The 22,487-nt window shown below is 37.3% G+C and overlaps 1 protein-coding gene across 1 annotated transcript in view; it reads right to left on the minus strand.

Moving 5' to 3' along the window:
• Positions 1–11,383: 11,383 nt before the first annotated feature.
• The window catches only part of LOC140230761 (uncharacterized), an 81,313-nt gene continuing 70,209 nt past the window's right edge, over positions 11,384–22,487 (minus strand). Inside the window, exon 12 of the mRNA XM_072310900.1 lies at positions 11,384–11,534. Within this exon, the coding sequence (XP_072167001.1) occupies positions 11,437–11,534 (98 nt within the window). The 3' untranslated portion in view covers positions 11,384–11,436. The remainder of the gene's footprint in view (positions 11,535–22,487) is intronic.

The raw sequence follows: 22,487 nt of genomic DNA on the forward strand, positions 1-22,487 counted from the left end.
TACGCAATTGATGCCAAGGGACTTGTCATAATGATCACTATACACAGGTGGCCTCTCAGACAGGTTTGACCATTAATATCCCTTAAACTGCACATAAAAAGAGCCAAAATAATTCACTTCATCTAGACACTCGAGAAATTATGCGAGTTTTAGCAACTTCATTCCATTATACCCTCACCAAAGCATCATTTGTGATGCTCAAAACCCTGTTGCAATGGGCATACATGAACATACCAGTAATATCAAAGCACAAAAGGAGAATAATCGTGTATAAACGTAAAACCCTGCTATAGTATGTGGAGGTGGAGTGTGCATACTTTTCATCAGTGTTTTTAATCCATGTGTACATATTTCTGTTTGTTAATACTGTTATAGAGCAATGGGTGAAAACATGAAGATGAGACTTGCACAGACATGTGGTCTAGTGTCTTTACACAAGGAACAAGACTGCTATACAAGTGTGTTATTAAGTGAGATTCAGATCTGCTGGTCTATATATACATACATTCATAGTCAGACTGGATTCTACAAACTTGTTTTAAGTATATCACATGCTCCAATTTCAGAGCTCTGAATACAATGATGCTGAGAATTGAATCTCTTCGATTCTTTACACAACACTTTGAAATGAAAGCATGTACAATGCTTGAGAATATACATACACCAATTTACACATCAAGATTATGTTCAGTGATCTCATAAATTACAACACTTTTCACATCTTATTGTTATGGTCTAGTTAACATCATAAAAGTTTTACTGGCAAACTCTACTTTGGTAACTGACCATCATATCTGTTTGTTGTTGTTTTCCGTTTTTCTAAATGATGTTGTGTATGTAGCAAATCAAGTAAAAAAAAAAACAAAGAAAAAAAATGTATATATGCACTCAAATATCAGTTATAAACCTAAACCATCTATCACTCACTAAAGGGGAATTCCCATGCAGAACAGTTAAATATCAGTCTGATAAGAAAAAGTAAAATCTTACAAGCACAACAATGAAAAGGTGATAAAAAAGATGAAAACTATTTAAGTCATGATATCATGAAGTTTCACTTATTTTCCACATAACACTCCTTGAACAGTCAATATGAATATGTGAATGAGCGAGTTGATGATGTCATCACCTCACATCTTGTCCTAAAGTTTGTACACAAACTCTTGAAATATCCAGTTGTTTGTGGGGTGTTTTTTTTTTTTGTTGTTCAAACACAATCATTTCAAAGCCTCAATACATCTCACTGATCATTATTGTGAACTTATTTAGACAGGAATAACATTGCTAATACTTTAAGTAGAGAAAAAAAATTATATTTCATCCATTTTCTTTTTGACTTGATCAATGGAAAATTATGAGCTCATGACATCCAGCTCACTCATATGCATATTCATAAGAACTGTTTGAGAACTATTTTGCAACAATTAGTGAAATTCTATATGACTTCCCTAATTTTCATCCAATTTTGTTCAAATTTTCCCCATTTGCACATACAAAATTCTTGACCTTTCTTTTAAGACTAACTTTGAAGTGGTACAGAATTCTCCTTTAAACCCGACGTTAAGATTTGCATGGTATCACATTGATAGTCTCACTGTGGAGGTAAAACGGCGTGGCTCAAGGTCTCTGCTCATAAACACATCTCAGTTCGTACTGGTATACTTGAAGGTGGGGCAAATGTCTATCTTCACATGTTCATCTATTAGCCTTGAAAGCACATCATACATTATACTTACCAAAAACGCCTTACTTCACAAAATATATCCATGCTGACACAAGCATTTAACGATCATATGACTGTGATGCACTATTCTCCACTTCTTACAGAGTCCTTAGGGTTACCATGCCAACACAGGTTGAGGACATTAATAACCTAGCAGCAGTAACTACAGTGTATGTCACAGGTTTGGCACCATAAGCTACTGTAAAAATTTTCATGTGCATGAAATTTTGCGAATTTTGCGAGTGAAGATTCATGATATTAAAATGCACACAAAAGTTTTGTCTATGCTATTACATTGAATGCCAGCAGCAATTTGCGAAAATTTTATGCTGCAAAAACAGGCCATTGCCTCCCAATTTATGAGAATATCATGCTGCAAAATATTACTGGTTTTACAGTACAGCTCTATCTTTAGTTCACCATGGTACGGAATTCAGGAACCATTAAATCGCAGATTGACTTTGGAGAGGAGGGCATTCGGCGGTGACGGAAAGGCAACAAGAAGTTGATTTGAGAGACATTATTCAAAGTGACTTCACACTTTTTAAGTGTGGTGCTCAATCTCTGTTTCAACTGAGCTAAATCTCATCTGCCTCTACAGACATGTCTACACTTATTCCATCATTCTACAGATTTACTGGGGATTTATTACTCTTCCACAGCTCGAGCTGTTGCAATTCACAAGATTGCACAAAGCATTCAGATGAAATAACCAATTCTGTTAACGATTTTCATGATGAGTTCAATCAGAACGTCAGCAGCAAACTCTTAATATTTGTGACAACTTCAATAGCAGGTGTGCGAACAGGATCCCTGATTTGTAGTCAAAGTATCAGTGGCAATAATACATGGACCCGCTCGGCTGTTATCTATGTTTTTGTCTAAATCCATCAGTCTGTCTCTTTTTTTTCCTCTCTCTTTCATCTCTACCTATCTTTCTCTCTCTCTCTCTCTCTCACACACACACACACACATACACACACACACAAACAGACATACTCACAGGGATGCAAACTTGACCAAATCATTTTGCAGATACTGGCAAGACTGAAAACATTTTTTCTCCCATTTCAACAAGACATGTTAAAAATATAATTCTTTCTTTCATTTCTGTGACAAACATAATGGCATAAGAAAAGCAGTAAAAATAATATCAAAGTGCGATACAAGTTCTTATTAGAGTAGCTTGCATAGAAAAGGACTGCAGGAAAAAGTCAGCTTCAAAGTCTGATCCCTCTCAAACCCACTCAGTGACATCAAATCAGTGCAAATCCACAAAGCCAATTCATTTTTTTCTACTTGACACATAATTCTACACACGTCACAAGATGCAGAATTCGTGAAAGGCACATATTACGGCAAGGCAATAATATCTTGAAATGTGCTCGTATCAAAACACCATGAAGTAGATAAAGACAAACAAGAATATACTTTACTTCACCTCATTCAAAAACCAATCATGCTTCCCGAGCATAATGTTGACCACAGCAATACCTCCTTCTACGAAACTTGAAACTTTTAATAGTGATGGAAGTCTATGAGTGGCATCAAATTTGTGAGAATAATCTAATTTGAGGCCTTTTTCATTCTTATTATAGTCTGTTTCTGTCACAATATTTCCAAAGATCTCTGAACTGATTAATCTTGATCTGATCCCTAAATTGGCAACATATTTTTGAAGTCCCCGTTTCCCACATTGGCAAATTTGTGTAAATTTTGACTTTTGTCATTCATATACATGTATATCGTCGCTGGGGTGACAAGACCTCGTATCTCAAAAATGACAAATGTTCAGGAGAGCAAAAAAACATGGCGGCCAAAGCACTGTAGTGAATGGGAAAGCCTTTCCTTTGACATGTCATGGTGGCTTCATTTTTGGAATAAGACAGTTGGGATTTGGCCAAGACATCACTTGACCCATTATTTGACCATTAAGCCAAACAAAAATTTTTTGACATTTTTGAGATACGAGGTCTTGTCACCCCATCGACGATATATATATATATATATATATATATATATATATATATATATATATATATATATATATATATATATATATATATATATATATAATAGTATTTTCAAAGGTCTCCAAATCATTAGCGAATCCAGAGGGGAGCGACCTAGGAATGCCCCCCATTTTTGCCAGGTTTTTTTTTTTCTTTTAATGGACATTTTCAATGGACTGGCACAATATAGTTGCTTCCTTGCTGCTGCCCACCCCCCCCCCCCCCATTTCAAAATCCTGGATAATATATTCCTGTAAATAGATTTTAATCTAGATTTGATCCCTAAATTGGCAACATATTTCCTAAGTCCCCATTTCCCTCCCATGCTGGCAAACTCAATTATTTCTTTCTCTTTTTGCACAGATTTAAATAACTTTAACCAGATCCAACTAATCTTTCTCCAGTATATGATAAGCAGTGAAATTCAGAGTTGCCAACTTAAAGATGACATGTTGATTATCTCTGCCAAATTCCCCCAAGGCTTATTATGTGTCAATATGCACTTAGCACACTCACAACTGAGCATTATAAATCAGGCATGAAACCATAATAACACGATGGAATCTCCAGATTGACTACTGTATACGCCAAATATTTCGTGAGGTATTTATTTTCGCGAATTTCGCAAGTCAGGTGCTATTCGCGAAATTAAAACACACAAAAACATTGACTCTGATCCTGATGTGAATGTGACGTATGCATGTACTCTTCTCCTTTCGAGTACAGGACTCCAACATTGTGAATTTAACCACTCACGAAATCGTCGGGAATTCTCGATTCGCAAAAAATTAGACTCGTGAAATATATGGCGAGTACAGTATTCCAGTGACCTAGAGATGAGAGTGTCTGGAATCACTTTTCTGACATCTCTCTCTCTCTCTTTTTACACATTTTAATTGTTTGGCAATTCTTTTTTTCTTTCTTTTATCTGTACCTGTAAGTGCTGTACGCAGCATCTGCAAAGTAGATACAGTACTCTCCGCGTAATCGGGTATCGCTTAAACGGGTACTCAGTTTAAATGGGTAGTAATGTCAAAATCAGTTCCAATGCACATTAAAATTACCTGATAATCAGGTTGCCTCTCCGCATAAATGGGTAAATAATTATCTTCTAATCTAATGTCTACCCACATTTTATCGCAGATATAACACTTTAAGAATATCATGAATGTCAAATTTTCCACGGCTTATCGCATTCTCTGCTTAATTTGCAAAGAAGACCGATCATTTGGGGAGTGATTAAACATGAAAACACATGTACCAATACATGTACCGACTTGCCACACGTAAAGAACATTACAAATGTAGCTGGCACTCACAATTGCATAGATAGACAGGAGTTGAACACACTTGCGCCCCTCCCTTGCTCCGCAACAACATTCACAATACGAGAAGTTTGCAAGGAAAATCAGGCCATGCACCAGCTCCATAATTTTGCTTTTCCCCAGTCACTTCTTGAAAAGTAACCCGACGTTTTACGTGACTAGTGCACACAAAGAGACGTGTTCATTTCGGAAAACCCCTACGTGTAAGTGAGGAGTCTATAGTCAAACGGCAAAGTTTTCTGAAGACATATTTGTCCATAAAAGAGTGTAAATTATTGCTTGTGACTGAGCAAGTGTAAGGTATGTATAATGTGCCGTGCAAGCATACAGTGTAGGTGTTTGGTGCTGTGTACAATGCATTTAAATACACATTGTGTGAGTCAATTGTGACTGAGACATGTTCTTCTGTTAATCGGGTACTCCGCTTAATTGGGTAAGAAACGCTCTGCCCGAGCCTACCCGATTATGCGGAGAGTACTGTAATTACATTTATGGCCACATGATACATTTGCTTTGCAGCTTGCTTTCCCGACAATCAAAAACTCCACAAACAATATAGTCTGGAAGGAAGGGAAAACAATATGTTGGCTGTAACACTGCACCAAGGTATCTCGGATATCATGTAGAATGCCTTTGTGTGCTCCAATAACAAAAGTGTACAGTACACAGCGTCCTAATACAAAATACTTGCTGCACATTACTAGGGCTGTCCAATGTCATTACATTGAATGGACGTGTGAAAGTATGAAGCCCATGCATGGTTTCGGTTATGAAGACATATCCTGAACAGAGCTTGCCTATACTACCTTCTGAATGGCGTTGCCAATGCATAGAAAACTTGAACATGTGATTTAAAGAGCAATTTTGTTGCTAATCTGAACCACAAAACATGTTGCAGATCAAACAATGAAGAAATCTGAGAATGCATACTCACATGTTGACCAAGGTTCTGGGAGCCATTTTTTCTTATTTTCTTTTCTTTAAACTAAGAACATGTACATCAAATAATTTGATGTCTAAACTTTCAGTAATGGACTAGAAGTGTCGCTATGGCGACTGGTATGCCTCCACCATAATGCATGGTTCTCCTAATAATACAATATCTTGGCAAATATCAAAATGAGAGGCTTGTCACAAATGTGTTGAATGTTCACTTTCCTTGAACTAGGTATAATTGGATGAATGGCTACATTGTTTAAGAGTGCAGGTATTTGGGGATTTGGAGATTTTTACTTAACTTTTGACCTTTTATTAAGTTTATGCATTCAGTAATTTCAAAGTATGGAAAAAAAGTGTAATTTCAGTATCAAATAGTAAAATTTTAGCATGCCGTCAATCTCTCGTTTGAGGCGAGACCCCAGCCGGATTTTTCCAAAGTGGGGTGCGTTTATTTGTCGTTTGAGAGTTGGGAGTCGAAGTACTTGTCCATTGCAAATAAACTTTCTGCTCGGCGTGACAAACCTGGAGGCCAAGCCAGGGTTTGATGACTCCAGCAGCTGTCGTATTACGTAAGAGCATGATAAGGATATCTGCCTGTGGCAGACCATTCAAAGTGAACTCAATTTTCTCTATCCTTTTTAAAGTTTTCAATTTTATATTCTATTGAGAAATTCTATGGTCATCCATTTTACATTTCGAACGAAAAAAATTGACCCGTAAATAACGAAAATACAGGAATAAGAAGGAGAGCATTGCTAGTACAGGCATGCTCTGTCTGCATACGCTGAATGTCTACACTCACACACACACGTACACACACACGCACCATGGAGCTACATAGCCCATGCCAAAACCAAAACAATCTCCTCCTCTCGCGGTGCCCCCCCCCCCCCTCCCCTGTGGCGCTGTGGCGATGACTGATGCTTAGATTAGGCCAGGGTCAAGAAACAGGTGTTTTATATCTTTGGTTTTTAAGTCATTGATTGCCAAGGTATACACTGGCATTATTTACTGGGGTGTAGCCTCTTCAAACGAGAGATTTGCGTCATGATTTTAACCTGGCCTTTGTCCCTTGACCTTTGACCCTATGATCCTAAAATTCCCAAGACAATCACTGTTAGGTAGAATATGCATAGATAATCACTAAGTTTCATGATGATACCTTGAGTCACTTTCGAGATATGGTGGAAGAAGTGAAATTTAGCACTTTCACTTGACCTTTGATTTTTTGGCAAGAAACTTCCAAGAGAATCTCTATTAGGTAAGACAGGTATATATTCTGTTTCAAGAAAAATCCTGTAGGCATTGCATAAATACAATAAAATTGACATTTTAAGGAGTTGACCTTGACCTTTGACCCATGACCCCAAATTTCCTACATAATCACTAACAGTCAGTACATGCATATGTACTAAGTTCCATGAAGATACCTTGAACCATTTGCGAGATATGGAGAAAAACAGTGAAATTTAAATATTTTCACTTGACGTTTGACTTTTGACCTTTAACCTCATGACCCAAAACTCTCTCTGAAGAATCCCCATTTAGTAGTAAATATATACACTAAGTTTCAGGAAAATACCTTCAGGCATTGCATAGATATGGGGGAAATAGTTACATTTTGAGTATTTGACCTTGACCTTTTGAACTTCGACCTTGAGCATGTGCACCCAAAAGTTGATAGGCACAACTTCACCCACTCATACACATACATGTTAAGTTTCATTAGGACACCTCAAACAGTTTTTTAGTTACGCTGTCCACAAAAATTGATTACGGACAGACGGAAGGACGGACGGAAGGACGGATGGAAGGACAGACGGACAACCCAGAAACATATGCCTCCGGCGACACTTCGTGGCGGAGGCATAAAAAGTATTTGACTAAATTTTATTGAACAAATGAGCTGGATATTTTCTCTCTGACCACTGTGAAATAAAGATTAGAAGACTGCTACTGCTACATGTTTAAGATGGTTTTTCAGATGAAGTTAATAGTGCTTGCATTCTTTTGCTTTCTTCTTAAGTAGCGGGCTACAAATACATAAACTTACACAGCTGCTACTAACATTATATCTTATTCTATTGAATCACTGGAGGAATTTTGTGAGGGGAATTTCCATGGAAATACCAGAGAATGTGCTTACATGACCACTGTCACCAACATTCACTCGACAAAATTTAGATTTCCCAGAACAATCAGGAAGATACTTGTGTAATGTGTGCATCTCAAAGGGCAAAAAATAATTCCTGAATCAGGGAGATTATTAAACTCTCTTATCTACAGATATGAAGAGATAGTGTTTTTTTTTTTTTTAAGTTTCCTGCATAATTAGGGAAACTTGGCAGCTCTGCACAACTCAGACAAGCTTCCAACCTGCTCTTTCCATTAGAGCCAACATGGTGTAGACCTCTGTTAATGTACATTTCAAATAAGTCTGTTTAGCTCATTCAAAGATCGACTTGTGTCACAAAACGGCACTCCATAGTCCCAGATGTTGGAAACATGTTCAGTTCCCAGAGGCGTGTGTAAACAGTCCAAATATTGCTTTCTCTCCCAAATGAACTACAGTAAAATGAACTGTTAACCCGTTGAGGACAAACTCATTTTGCTATAACACACACTTTCCACAGAGACCTGCCTGAGTATACTTCGGACTATTCAATGGGTTGATAAAAGTGAAATGAATGGGGAAAGAAAAACATGCATCACTTGTGCACTCTTTGGATAATGTCTTTTCCTCCTGGGGAGTAAATGGATTTAACATCTCAAAATTCTCACACTCGCAGGTAATTGTCAAAGCACATTTCACGCCTGCTAAATTTTATCTCAGACACTTCAAGAAGCATTATGCAGTGCCGATGGTACATACGGACATCACCTGGCCATGAAAGATGAGGTAATAATGGACTTAAATTTTGCTTCAAGCGATCCCAAGCATTTGCCTGGGAAGCTCCAGGCTATCTATTGTCATTAAAGGTAGAGGAGGTGTAATCACCACCAGCGTAAACCCTCTTAGCATTGTTGATAATTGACCTGGGGCTGTCTGGAGATAGGGAAGAATGTCAAGTGTGTTAAAGTAGTATCATGGATGTGTGTCTTTCAGAATGACAATGGGAATGTGGTGGGCAAGTGGCACAGGAATGGGATAGCAGGTTTTCAAGTGTTTCGACAAACTGCTTTCTGGTTTACCATTGGGAATTAGAAAAATGTTTCCTTAGTAATCTTTGAATTTTTTCACTGTCTTTGAATTCCTGACGCACCATTTCCTCACATTCAAATGAAACCTACTGGTTTCGTGAGTGTCAAATGTTGACAATACACAGAATGTTCTGGAATGTTTCCTTGGTATGTAACTACCTTTCATCATGATGGATTCACTTCAGTTTGAAGAACTTGATAATACTTGAAGTGCTGGACTGTTCAAGGAATCTTTTAGAAATTGTTTTACATAAGTGATCTTTATCTATTATATACCTAAATATGATGACAGTTATGCAGAATGCAGTGACCATCTTTAATAGCATCACAGAAGACTGGCTTTCATTCAAGGGCCAAAACATTTTGTGTATGGATGGTCGTCACTCTTGAGAACTGAGAGAAAAACACACCACACTGCAATACCCTGGCATTTCCCATAAATCTCTCTTGTAGCGATCACTGGCGGATGCTTGACACTCGCATGTCACTTTCACTTCCATTCTCCATCTTTCTCTGCATGGTGAGACTCAATACAAGCTCACACTGACCATGAGCCTTCCCCTATCAAAACTTGACACAGACTTTTGCGGCAACCACGCACTGCATACAGCATGGCCATGGTTCCTGCTGCATCATTTTCAAAAGCTCATACTATCACACTTCCTTCCCTACTGCAATCTGTTCTCCTTGAGAGTGTTTCAATCAAATACACTTGAAGGAGCGATGCAAGAAATACTAGCCCTCAAAAACTGCCAGCACACACTAATCCAAATCTGTGAAAAGTAATCAAGTTTTGCAGGTGCAGGCTTCGCAAACCTCCATAAAGGGACCAACGGAGGGTGGATTTAAGATAATGCCAGTCAATGATGAGATGCATACTATTTCACAAACCACAAAGTTTATAGCTTGGTCATGCATAGACAAAATTTCTTATATGGGCAAATTAATCACCTATAACCCATCTTATGGTATACAGTGGAATTTGGGGGGATACCAGAATTTGAGATTTGTGGTTCATATCCACTAATGTTACTGAAAATTTGTGCCACTGCAATAGTACCAAACATTGGCATCCCTGTAGTCTCCCAATGATAAGGGATGTCTCAATGAATCTGGATCATATATTCATGCGTAGGGGTAATATTGATATCATTTGACACACCCACAACTAAAATCAATGAATAAAAGTCTTGTCATAATCAAGACAATACAATTGTGTATCAAAACTAGATTAAGACAATACAATTGCGTATCAAAACTAGATTAAGACAATACGATTGCGTGTCAAAACTAAGGCACTCTCTTCACACAGCTACTTTGTATACAAAATATCACATGAATTTCTAGAATCAATCTTACACATTTCTGTAATGTGACTGAAAGCTTTAAATTCAAGCTGGGATCAACTACACCGCAGCTACACAACCTTTTTCATATAGATCATTCTCTCTTGTTGTCAGCGGTGAGAGTCTGTCATCATAAATTACTCGACGCATCGCTCGCTGCTCAGAGTCAACTTCAAGCACCACTTCAGCTGGTCATCTCAGCACATACGGATTTGCAGCAAAATGAAAAAAAATGCTCCAAATCCTCCCTTTCTGACAACCCTTATGTCACTCACAAACTGGATTACTTGATGCAGGCTTTTTCAAAGAAGAAGAAGCAAGAGAAAAAGAAAAAAGAAAAAAAAGTAACCATGGGCTTCCCAGAAAAGCTAAGCAAAATTCGTCAAAAAGACTGTGGTTTTGTTGTTGTCTGCTAATTTGTAACAAGCTATGTGTTGGCCGGCATCTTTGTCACACATTGTAAACAAAGCTTTGATTTCTTTGCATAGGATCATAAGTTGTCCGTGATGCTACGCGCATCATCCTTCATGTTTTGTCACGGGAAAGACTGAGGTTAATTAGCTGCGTATTTAAAGACACGATCCCTTGATTTCGCCCCTCTTGTGTCCAGCCCCTTGGCGGAGGGCTAACTCTCTGTGGAAGACCAAGTATGGTGTCGTTTCCATGGACACCTCGTATGAATCCTTTCTCGATAACACCTCCTTGCACCAGCCAAACATTTTTAGGCAACATTCGAACATCTGCCACTTAGCTGCACTCGCTACATTCACAACCAGCTTTGCTTTCCCGTCGAGATAAAAATTATATTATAATCCAGTTTGAACATCAACGGGTCACTTAACAAGTTCCACATCCCACTGGTTGGGGGCAGGGTGTCAGGTTTTCATTGGCTATGCGCTCGACTCCTCTCTGATTCCAAATTTCTCGAAGGCCCTCTTAAGTTCCGCAATGTTGCCCGGCGGACAGGAATTGGTTGGTCTAAGGGGAGCTGTGGGAAAAATTCACACAACAGACACAGAATTAATATGTGAACTCCCTGGATCCAACAAAAAGTTGTACAACAAATAAATTATCTGAACTTTTAGAGAAAAATATTATGAAAAATAAAATTCAAAGTGTTGACGTGGACAAATAAGGTGAAAGAATGGAGACCATGAGACACATTTCAACAACTTATGAACAATACTTAATACCAAACATTTACATCCAAATGAAACATTCATTTTTGCAACGATATTAAAGTTACAACTTTGATAAACCTTAGACAAAAAAAAAATGATGAAAAGTGACCCCATATCTTTGAGATTTCTGCCTCTATTACTCTGTACTCCATTAGCACACATTCACTACCCACCCATCTTATCTAATTGTAGGTTTAAATCTTATAGGTCAGTACAGAGCTGGAGTGTTCTTTGTGATGTTTCTAACCAGTTGTGCACCCTTACTTACTACAACTTTCCTTTTAGTATATCACCACACAACATTGTGATGATTTGTGGACTATTAAACAAATTGTTAAGTCAGTGAGCAAGCTGCCCGTTAGCTTGACCCAAGCACCCTGATTCCTTTCTTTTTTCTTTTTTTTTTACATGCAAAGAACAATTTTATGTCTTTTTCTGATGGTGATTGCATTTCACCATTTCAAAATAAAACTTGTCAGGAACGCCTCTTTTATGCTTTAAAAGGAAACATTCTCTCACGAAAGGCACATTCAAATTTTGGGGTAAAACTTTCCAAACAACCCACAGTGTTACAAACCAAGCAACATAAAATATATTTGATCATTTAAGCAATCTGATAAAAAAAAACAAAAAAAAATCTCCACGACAAAACACTTTGTTAATTTTTTCTACACGTGACTCTATAGTAGTAGCGTGACCTTGGGGGTCCTACAAAATATGTTTAGTACCGTCCTTGAGTATTTAAGAAACAGGATTAATCCATTCTAACACAATTGCCAATGAGCAACTGATTGATACGCATAGCTCAAACAACCCAAAACCTTTACAAACGCAGGTGTGAAGAAATTATTCACTTTCATCAGAGCTTCACCGACCATTTTTGAAATATTTCTACTAGCACCAAGCTTACCTTTCCATACTTTTGGTCATTGCGCTGCTTTTAAGTTTTATTGGCTTGCAGTCAGTAATTGTGTTACAAAGTTAGTAAATTTTACAAACGGCGGGCTGCTCTCTATTGGCAAAGAATCTACCAAATACCATTTGTTCTTTTATACATTGTACGTCCCTGACTATCTTACTTAAGACATGTGCAGTAATACAGTTGCCCTTGACTGAAAAGAAAAAAAAAATTGATACATGCAGGAGTAGTAGTAATTGTCTAGGCTATCACTTGCAGAAGTCAGATTCTTGCCACTATTGATTGGCAAAACAAAGCATGGTGCTTGTAACAAAATGACGACAAGATGCAAAATAAGTTTCAAACATATATAGAACAAAATATGAAGGAAAAAAAAATCACATTCAAGAAGGCACAACTGACATAAAACAGCAAAGAAAAAATAACGACTCCCATGAATTATTCAAAAACAACAACAAAAGCAATTCCCTGGGCTTTAGAATATTAATCACGTTGGCATTGCTCTATCCATATCTTAAATAAGTTTCAGACAATGAATTACTCTCCATGCCTAATCAGTATATTTGTAAATTCATCACATACAGTCACATAAAAACTTGTAGCATCGTATTAACATGCACAGTCAATATTCCCTGTGACAAAAATTAAGTCATGCACCTCTAAGATTCGTGAACACAATTGCTTTATTCAACGAGGCATGAAATATTCAACACAGTCATGTCAATTGATACAGAACAAAACTACAATATATGCAATTTTCAATCATATAAGATTTAACCCGTTGAAGACTAGTCCTGAGTACACTTGAGCAGGTGTCTATGGGAAATGTGTGTTATAGCAAAATCAACTAGTCCTCAACGGGTTATCAAGCATGAAGTTTTTGTGAGTTGGACAACAGATCACAAACTTGTGACAAGACTAGGCAGGGGATGGACGTGGAAGAATCACTGCCTACATTCGGTTACAGAGAGGGTGAGTTTGCTTGAATGCTTGAGATGAAGGTAGCTGAATGTTTCTTTCACACACAGCTGAGACATTGTTGGTTTCATTGTAGCACAATACAGAATGGAAGAATGCTTGATAATGGAGGTGGGAGATGAATGAGGGAATTAATGTCATAAAGTTAATAATGCAACAATGAAGAATCATTGCTACAGACAAAACTGACTCTCTCTCTCTCTCAATCTATCTTACAATCTATCTATCAATCCATCTATCAATCTACCTACATATGTATCTATCTAAAATGTCCCTCTCGTGCAAAAAGTGCATATGTCTCTTCACCATCGGCTTTAGACTCCAAAGTCACATTCGACATAAATATCAGCCGATGAATCCAATGCTCGGTTACGAGCTGGAGCTGACGATCTATCTATCTATCTACGTTGTATCTATCTATCTATCTATCTACACTGTATCTACTATTGTATCTATCTATCTATCTATCTATCTACATGTATCTATCTATCTATCTATCTATCTATCTATCTATCTATCTATCTATCTCAAATAATGGCAAATGCACAAGACTATGGAAAGTGTTCTCAGGAAACCCTGCGCGGTCCTTGATGTCCACTTGCAGACTGCCCTGGTCTGATTAAACATTAAACATAACAACTTGACACTCTGCCCAATTAGACCACAATGGACATCCGATGATTGACAGGATGGCATTCCTTGTGGACTTGAAATATGAGTGCGACATGTTTGAAGACAAACACGAGAGACAGCCAATTAAATTGTAGTTTGATTATATTGCCTAGTACTTCTTTCTATTCTTCTTTGTGTTAATCTGCTTCCTTCACTTCTAGAGATTCTTGCAGATATCAGCCGGATTTTGTGTGTTTGACCACTTCACCAGGATTTCAACCCTTACAGTATATCCCAAAAGAATTTACAATCGGATTTTCGCATTGGTAACTTCAAATATCATTAAACTGTCTAAATGCTACTTCAAGGACTTAAAATGTAACATCTTAGCTATAGCTTGCAGAAAACCCCATTCAGCTTGGTTAAGTGGTCACAGAGAAATGTGGATCGTTGTAAAGCATGTCGTGGGTCTGATTATTCTAAGTTTAACACTTTGATGCTCTTGGAACTGCATAATGTGTGAACACTATGGACAGAACTTGGAGGGAAGGGATTCCTGACATGCTCTACAAAACTCCTCATTTCTCTTTGACCTCTGAAGGAAATCGGATGGGTTTTCTACAACATGTGGTTAATAAGTTACAGTTTCACACCCTGAAATTGTATTTGGATTGACTCTCTACTCTTGAAGTTACAATTGCGGAGGGTCGCACTGTAATCCTTTTTTTTTTTTTTTTTTTTTTTTTTACACACATACGATATTGTATAGTGGTTGCAAAGTAATGGACAGTCACTGTACCTGCAAGACATCGTCGGTTGAGAATGATAAGGGCGTTAAGTTGTCACAAAACCCATAGTGTTCGAGACAACTTAACACCCTCTTCATTCTCAACAGACGAAGTGTTTTTTTGGTGTTTTTTTTTTTTGGTTTTTTTTTAGAGAAAGATAATCTTGATCTCTATAGGTGCTTTGGACAAGTAAACAAAAAATGTGCCCAGTTCTGACAATAACGAAAAAACGGAATTAGAAAACAAAAACATTTTATCCTTACAGAGAGGAGCTCTTATTGGGTCATAGCACATTGCCATAGAACTTGGTGTATTGTAAATGCTAAGTAATTATTTTACAAGAGTCATTAATAAATGGTACTTGTAAGGCAATATCCTATGTGGTCTGCTGAATATGCAATAAAAGATGCACATTTTTGTAATAAGAAAGATATATAATCCCTTCTCAAGAGAACATTGGCAACTTCCTACCTTGGGGGACGATATACATCACATTTGTGGAACAGGAGGCAATATCTTGAAGTGTTGTTGATCTCACAAACATTGCATGACTCACTAAATTCGCAAAAATAAAAACACTATGAAATATACCCCATATACACTATATGACACCACCATATCCAGCAACTTGATATAAGAAATTCTAGTACATGTGGTGAGTAACAAATACAGTGCCTTTATACAACAACACCTAGCTCATATCACCATTTCTTGCTCCAGGGACTATTTAAAATTGTTAATGTCTTAAACGGAAATCCTGTTTTTCTTTAAGCAGAAAGAAAAAAAGTGCATTATATGTATGCATGTGTGTATCTATAGTATGTGTAATAACTATGCAAATACATATTCCTACATGCATATACAAATAAAATCAATGTGTGTGCATTATGTTTACCATCTACCTAGGAAAGGAGCTGCCTTTTTAGTTGCACAAGCATTACACGTGGAGTAGTCCTTCTATTTTTTTCATTTTGTTTGAATGCACCATATGCACTACGCTGACCAGCCAAACAGTCACTGCGTTCACATTGTCCCCCGCGCCGCGGGGAAAGTCCCGAGCTGTGGGACTTTCTCCTCCAAAACCATAATGTGAACGCTCGCTGGGACTTGTCCCCTCGTCCCCGCGAATCAAGTCGGGTACGGGGACAAGATTTGGAGGGGAGAGTGACCTTGGGGCGAAATTGATAGCGTCCAGCTGTGGTCATCAAATGTGCGCATGCGCTATGCCTGGCAGAGCTCGCCCCAAGCCCCAATTGCCCCCACAGCTCGGGGACAGATGAGGTACCAATGTGAACGGTCAGTCGTAAAAAAGATAAGATCTCTTGAGGCTGTCCCCGCGACGCGGGGGACAATGTGAACGTGGGGAGTATGTAATGTACCAGATGGTGGACTGTACTTCACAAGAAGAAGAAAAAACAGAACTTCTATTGTTTGCATATCCCCCCCCCCCCCCCCCCCCCCCCCGCATCCATTTTAGATTGCTAATTGGACTTAATGGTCTTTCCTGGCGGCTCTAGATGCAGCCACTGGTAACCATTCTACTCTAGACTGCCCAATACTACATTGTACCACTGATGTGCTAAAAGCAAGCACACTGACCATAAAATGGTCTGAATGCATCACTGTTGTTATATTCATAAGTAAAATCCCAGTATGCAGTGCATTGCAATCCCATCAAAATATTCAGTTCAGGTACCACAGAGCATTTTAATAATAATAATAATATGAACACTTGTAATGCGCCGGTATCCATCACGAAAAGATGCTCATGGCGCAAGAAAGAGAGGCAGAGAGAAAAAACCAGTGAAAAGGAGGTATGAGAAAGGAATAAAGGAAATGTTTGCGAAAAAGCTTGTCTAAATAACCAAGTTTTAAGTGAGCTCTTAAACTCACTTAGAGAGGACAGATTGCGAATGTTGTGTGGAAGTCTATTCCATAGGAATGGGCCAGCATACAGAAATGATCGATCACCCCAAGAATTGTGAGTTTGTGGTACGGCAAGTTAGTATCTAACAACTATCAGCACAGAAGTCAGTGTACTGACAGGAAATCACAGTTACGAATTAAATCTTTGCTTTCGTTAAACAAATCAAAGAAGCGATAAAATGTATGTACTACATGTATGTGCACATATCGTTGGCCTGGACAAGAAAGTCATGTGAAGATTAAATAAGAGCATTTTATATTTCAAATCATCCAATAGTATCATGCAGTACTCATATCCATATCTGTGTCTGTACTGTTTGATACACATCTGTGACTACATAAGAAAAGTGCAGACCAAAAACTTAAAAATAAATTGATAACATGAAAATGAAAGGGAAAAGTGAATATTGCCAAAGTACATTGTATTCTACATATGATTGCCATCATACTCAGTGTACTTCATTCAGATTCTGATGTAACTATGTGAAAAAAAAAAAGAAAGAAAGACAGAACTTGGAGGAACATGGGGGAGAACCCCCAAACAATTATTAAACTGTAGACAGGTGCAGGAATCTAAATTTAACACTCTCAATGAGTGCAAAAATTCTGTGACTACAGAAGAAATAGTGCTGAACAAAAAAAAAAAAAAAAAAACTAAAAAATTACCTGAAAACTAGAAAATAAACGGCAAAAGTGAATTTTGCCAAAATATCTACAAGTAGCACAGGTGGGGTTGTGTACTGGCAACTGAAGAAGCCTTATCACCATTGAGTGCAAGATATCATGGCAATTTGATATTAAAGTACATATTTGACAAGTCAATGTGTGGCAAGTTTTGTGCGAAATAGGTAGTACACTTTTGAAGGCTTCTTACCAACACCGTCTAGAGTCTAAAAACGAGCTCTCCCTGTCATTTTGGTAGCTCGCTGTGAGAGACTGAAAAGAAGGAAAATACAACTTCTAATATCATTATACAATTCCATTCACAGAAATCGGTTGCCTGGCTTAGCTTGTGGACAGTAGAATGCAAAAAAAAAAAAAAAAAAAAAAGAGAAAAAGAGAAAAAAAAGAAGAAGATATTTTTGTATGGTGGTGCTATGACATACAACAATTTGGGATATTACCAATATGCAAATGCCAACCCCTGCCAGCCTGGTTCAGATGCATTATGGGATGGCTCAGCAGCAAAGTTGGATTTGGTCTGGGCTGATCTTGCTCTCTAGACCAGCGCGAACAGAGTTTGGATTACTGTAATAGTGGATATTTTCACACAACTAATTTTTTAAGCTCAGCCGGCTAAGGAGAGTTTCATGTGTCTCTAATTCTGCGGAATCAATACATCAACTATTGGTATATATGGGAAGCAAAAAACGAAAAGTTGCGTGAAATGCATGAAAATTTCCACTTTTACAGTACATGGCTAAGCAGGATGAGTCGGGGAAGAACTGTATAGAGCTTGCCAACTAATCAACAAACCAACCAAGGTCACGTCTTTCATCCAGGGGTATTTTTGAAGATTTCTTTGCGTATCATCGCGTGACCAACACATTACAGCATCGCAGTGACAACTCATGACTTTAATGGCCAAAAATCAGTGAAACTGAAAACCTATAAACTCTTTTCATACCAAATTCAAACTGAGGAAAAGAGTTGTAATGAAGGAAATGCACACATGGATTGTGTTGTTTCACACGCGGATGAGGACGGGAAGCAAAAGTGCTACAGGGCTATCCCACAGTACATCTGTGACAGGGCTCTACAACCTCCCTTTGCATATTGGTGGTACCCTGAATAAATATAATTATTCTAACACTGGATATCATAAAAGCTGCCAAGATCTGCAAAATAAGAGCGACCATGATCTGCAAAATCATGACTGTACTGGCTCCTTGTATACTTTTCCATAAGTGTGCGCCAAGTTGCTATAAAGGTGACGACATGAATAATCATAAAATGCCTTTGCTTTTCTTTCTAATTTCACTGTGATACACATGTCAGGAGTAAATACTAACTCAGTTCTACATGACTGACAAGATGAAAAGGAAAGAACTTGTCACCATCAATAAAACGACAATTCCTACATACATCAATACTAGGATAAATACCCCATGCCATAAATGACATCCCATAGCTAGGAAGGTAAAATAGACCATAAAGAGAAAAGGAAGTTATGCACACCATGTATATCCTTTCAAGCAGAAAGCAAAACGAAAGAGGTACGCTGTGGTTGCTACATATGACAAGAGAAAGAGTTTCCAATCTTCACTTCATACTTCTGGAGTTTAAAATGATGTGAAGACAAAAAGAAAAAAAAAATCATGGCAATTTGGGGATGCACATACTGTCATATCGAAAGTCAAATAAAAGACAACTGAGAGTAATTTAGATGTAATTGGTTTATTCTTCTTCCTTCTTTTCTTTCTTCTTTCATTTTTTATTTCTTTTCTGTCTTTCTTTTTTTTTTGGGGGGGGGGGGATTTGTCATGGCTGCTATGCAGTATAATATATAAGCATGGCAGTTGTAAACAAACTAGAATGACACAAAATGAGGGGAGGGGGTTATTCCACACACACACACACACATACAAAGTGGGACATGCTCTTTCATTGGAAGGTTTTACAGTGGTTTCAGATATTGGCACGATATGAAATGCAGCAGACCTGTTATAGTGGTGTTTAAAATCACCCAAGAGATAGGGGAAAACCAACAACTGCTTTATAGAAACTCAGAACAAAAAATAAATAACATTTTATTTGATTTGTTCGTTGTCTTCATGACCATGTAAAAGAAGAGATATGAAATTACAAAATATAGAATGTAACAAATTAAAAAAAAAATGAAAGCTTTGAATGAGAAAATGGCCTTGGAATCAACTTTTGGTTGGAGTCTTTTTTTTTTTCCAAAAATGCAGAGATAATGAAATATTACACTTACTTCATAGGTACATCAGAGTTGGAATTTTGCAGCATGCTTATGATATGTTTAATAGACGGTTGCAATTTAACCAGTGGAGAGAATTGAATGTCATAAAATTTTATTATTTGACCTTATTTAAAAAATAAAAAAAAAATCATTGTTAACATACTAGGCTTAAAAATTAAAAAAAAAAAAAGACCCAGTGGATAAATGAAGTAATAGCAATGATATGGCATGGTATTTGCGTGATATTTTCTTACTTTTCTCTTTTCATGTTTGTCGTTCACAGAAATTCTACAGCTGAAGAACTCATCTACCAATGAATAGTATGCTGAGAACTTGCCATAAAAATGCATAAAGTAATTCTTGTAAAGACAATTTGGGGAATTTTTCTTTCATCTGATTCTTGTATAATATATATTCAATTGAATCTGGAATTGAACGAACATTAATCAGATTTGCTTGTTTTGTTGGATAGCCAATTTCTGCTGAAAGCTTTCAGATTTAAGCAACAAGTGTCATTAACGCGCAGGCTCTGTATTTATAACCATGCACGTTTCCTCATCCCAGTATCCACACAAAGACAGACACATAGACACACACACATACACACAAACACACACATTACTCTTTTTCTCGCCATCCAAAACTCAAGCAAAAACGCCATCCAAAACTCAAGCAAAAATAAAGAAAGAGGTATACATAACATTTATGTCTTGCCTCACACACACAGAGTTAGTCTCACTTTCAAGTCTCCTTTAATGACTTTTGATATGTAATTAAATGCGGTCATTGAAATATACTAAGATGCTGTGATTTAAAACAGTACCTGCTCGAATGATGACAATAAGTTAACACTACCACTTTCTGATCAACTTTCCCATTAAAGGACAAGTTCACCTTCATAAACATAAGGATTGTGAGAATGCAGCAATATTAGTAGAACACATCAGTGAAAGTTTGAGGAAAATTGGACAATCAATGCAAAAGTTATGAATTTTTAAAATTTTTGTGTTGGAACCACTGGATGAAGAGACTACTAAGGCTTGTGATGTCATATGAATACAACAGTATAAAGAAAATGTAAAGAAAATTCAACATATTTTCACTTTTTTCGCATAATAAAAGAGCACTTGACTTGCCCCTTTTTAAAGGCAATGGGAATAATATTACCCATAACATATGTCAGTAATGAGTCAAGGGAATGTACATACTTTTTTCAAAAGATGAAATTTTGTGAAATTCTCTTTATATTTCCCTTTATATTGTTGTACGCATGTGACATCATACACTGCAGTAGTCTTCTCATCCAGCGGTGACTGCACAAAAACTTCAAAAATTCATAACTTTTGAACGGATTGTCCGATTTTCCTCAAACTTGCAATGATGTATTCTACTAATATTGCTACATTCTCTCAATCCTTATGTTAATGAAGGTGAACTTGTCCTTTAAAGTTCCCTTACCCCTTTTTGTGCCATGGTCTTTAAAGTATGTACAATGCTGTGGGGATTTTTCTGTGTCAATTGACACCTAAACCACAGACAAGGCTTTTTTTTTTAATGGTGTAAATGATTCCTTTGTATCATCTTGCCTTTGTTTCCTTTTATTTTTGATTTTCTTAATTGTGAAGTGAAACTTTTACTACTGAAATATTTAGGTATACATGTCCTGTCCCATGGCAACCCTTGGCAACCCTATGAGAAGAATTGGCTGAAGAGAAAAAAAAATAATAAAATGCTACTTTCAGTTCCAGATTTCTTGAATTGAACAGGATGTGGCTTCCTGATGACCTAAATTAAACTTTTACACTTTGCTGATAACGAATTTCACAATTCAAGCCTTTTTAAGCAACCTTTGTAAAAAAAAGAAAAAAGAATCAATTAAAAAAAATAATAAAAAGAGCATTTCTACCTCAGGTGATTTTTTTTCCCTTCACATTTTCCTTCTCATAGCAGATGCACACAATACAGCTGTAATTACTTTAAGAGCAGAGTAACTGAACGAAGCAAAGCAGATAAATTTTTTATTGCCTTAACCCAATACTTGTCATTGCTTTTGAGCAAACTCGAACAAAAAATATTGAAACAAATTCTTTATTTTAAGAAATGCAGGCAAGAGATTCATGTTGAAAGCAAGCTGCTACCACATGGTTGGCTTCTGCGGTCGTACAAATACTGCAATACCAGAAATTTTCGCAAATTTGATGAGGAGCCAAGATTTGTGAAATTAAGTTCTTGTCTAAACTATGCATTTATGATGCCAGTGGCAATTTAATAGCTAGAAATTAAATGCCGAGAAAAAGCTCATCGGCTCCAATTCGTGAAAATTTCACGCCGTGAATATTTCTGGTTTTTACAGTAACATGGCGGAAGGAGACTCAAAAGTATGCATGATGCATGAATGTGTCTGCACATGGCGTACTGCAAAGATGCTGGACAGAACACTGAATCTACTTTGTATGGTCTCTCAAACAGCAACCCCACTTCGCCATCTACTAATGATTCTCACCGAGCACAATTCTTCCCTTCGTTTACGATGGCACATAAAAAAAAATCTAACTTCATATCCTAAAGGGACTGTACAGTACTGGTTGAGGTGGGGATTCATGTTTTGAACATT

Source organism: Diadema setosum, chromosome 7 (assembly GCF_964275005.1).
Source record: "Diadema setosum chromosome 7, eeDiaSeto1, whole genome shotgun sequence".
Taxonomy (NCBI): domain Eukaryota; kingdom Metazoa; phylum Echinodermata; class Echinoidea; order Diadematoida; family Diadematidae; genus Diadema; species Diadema setosum.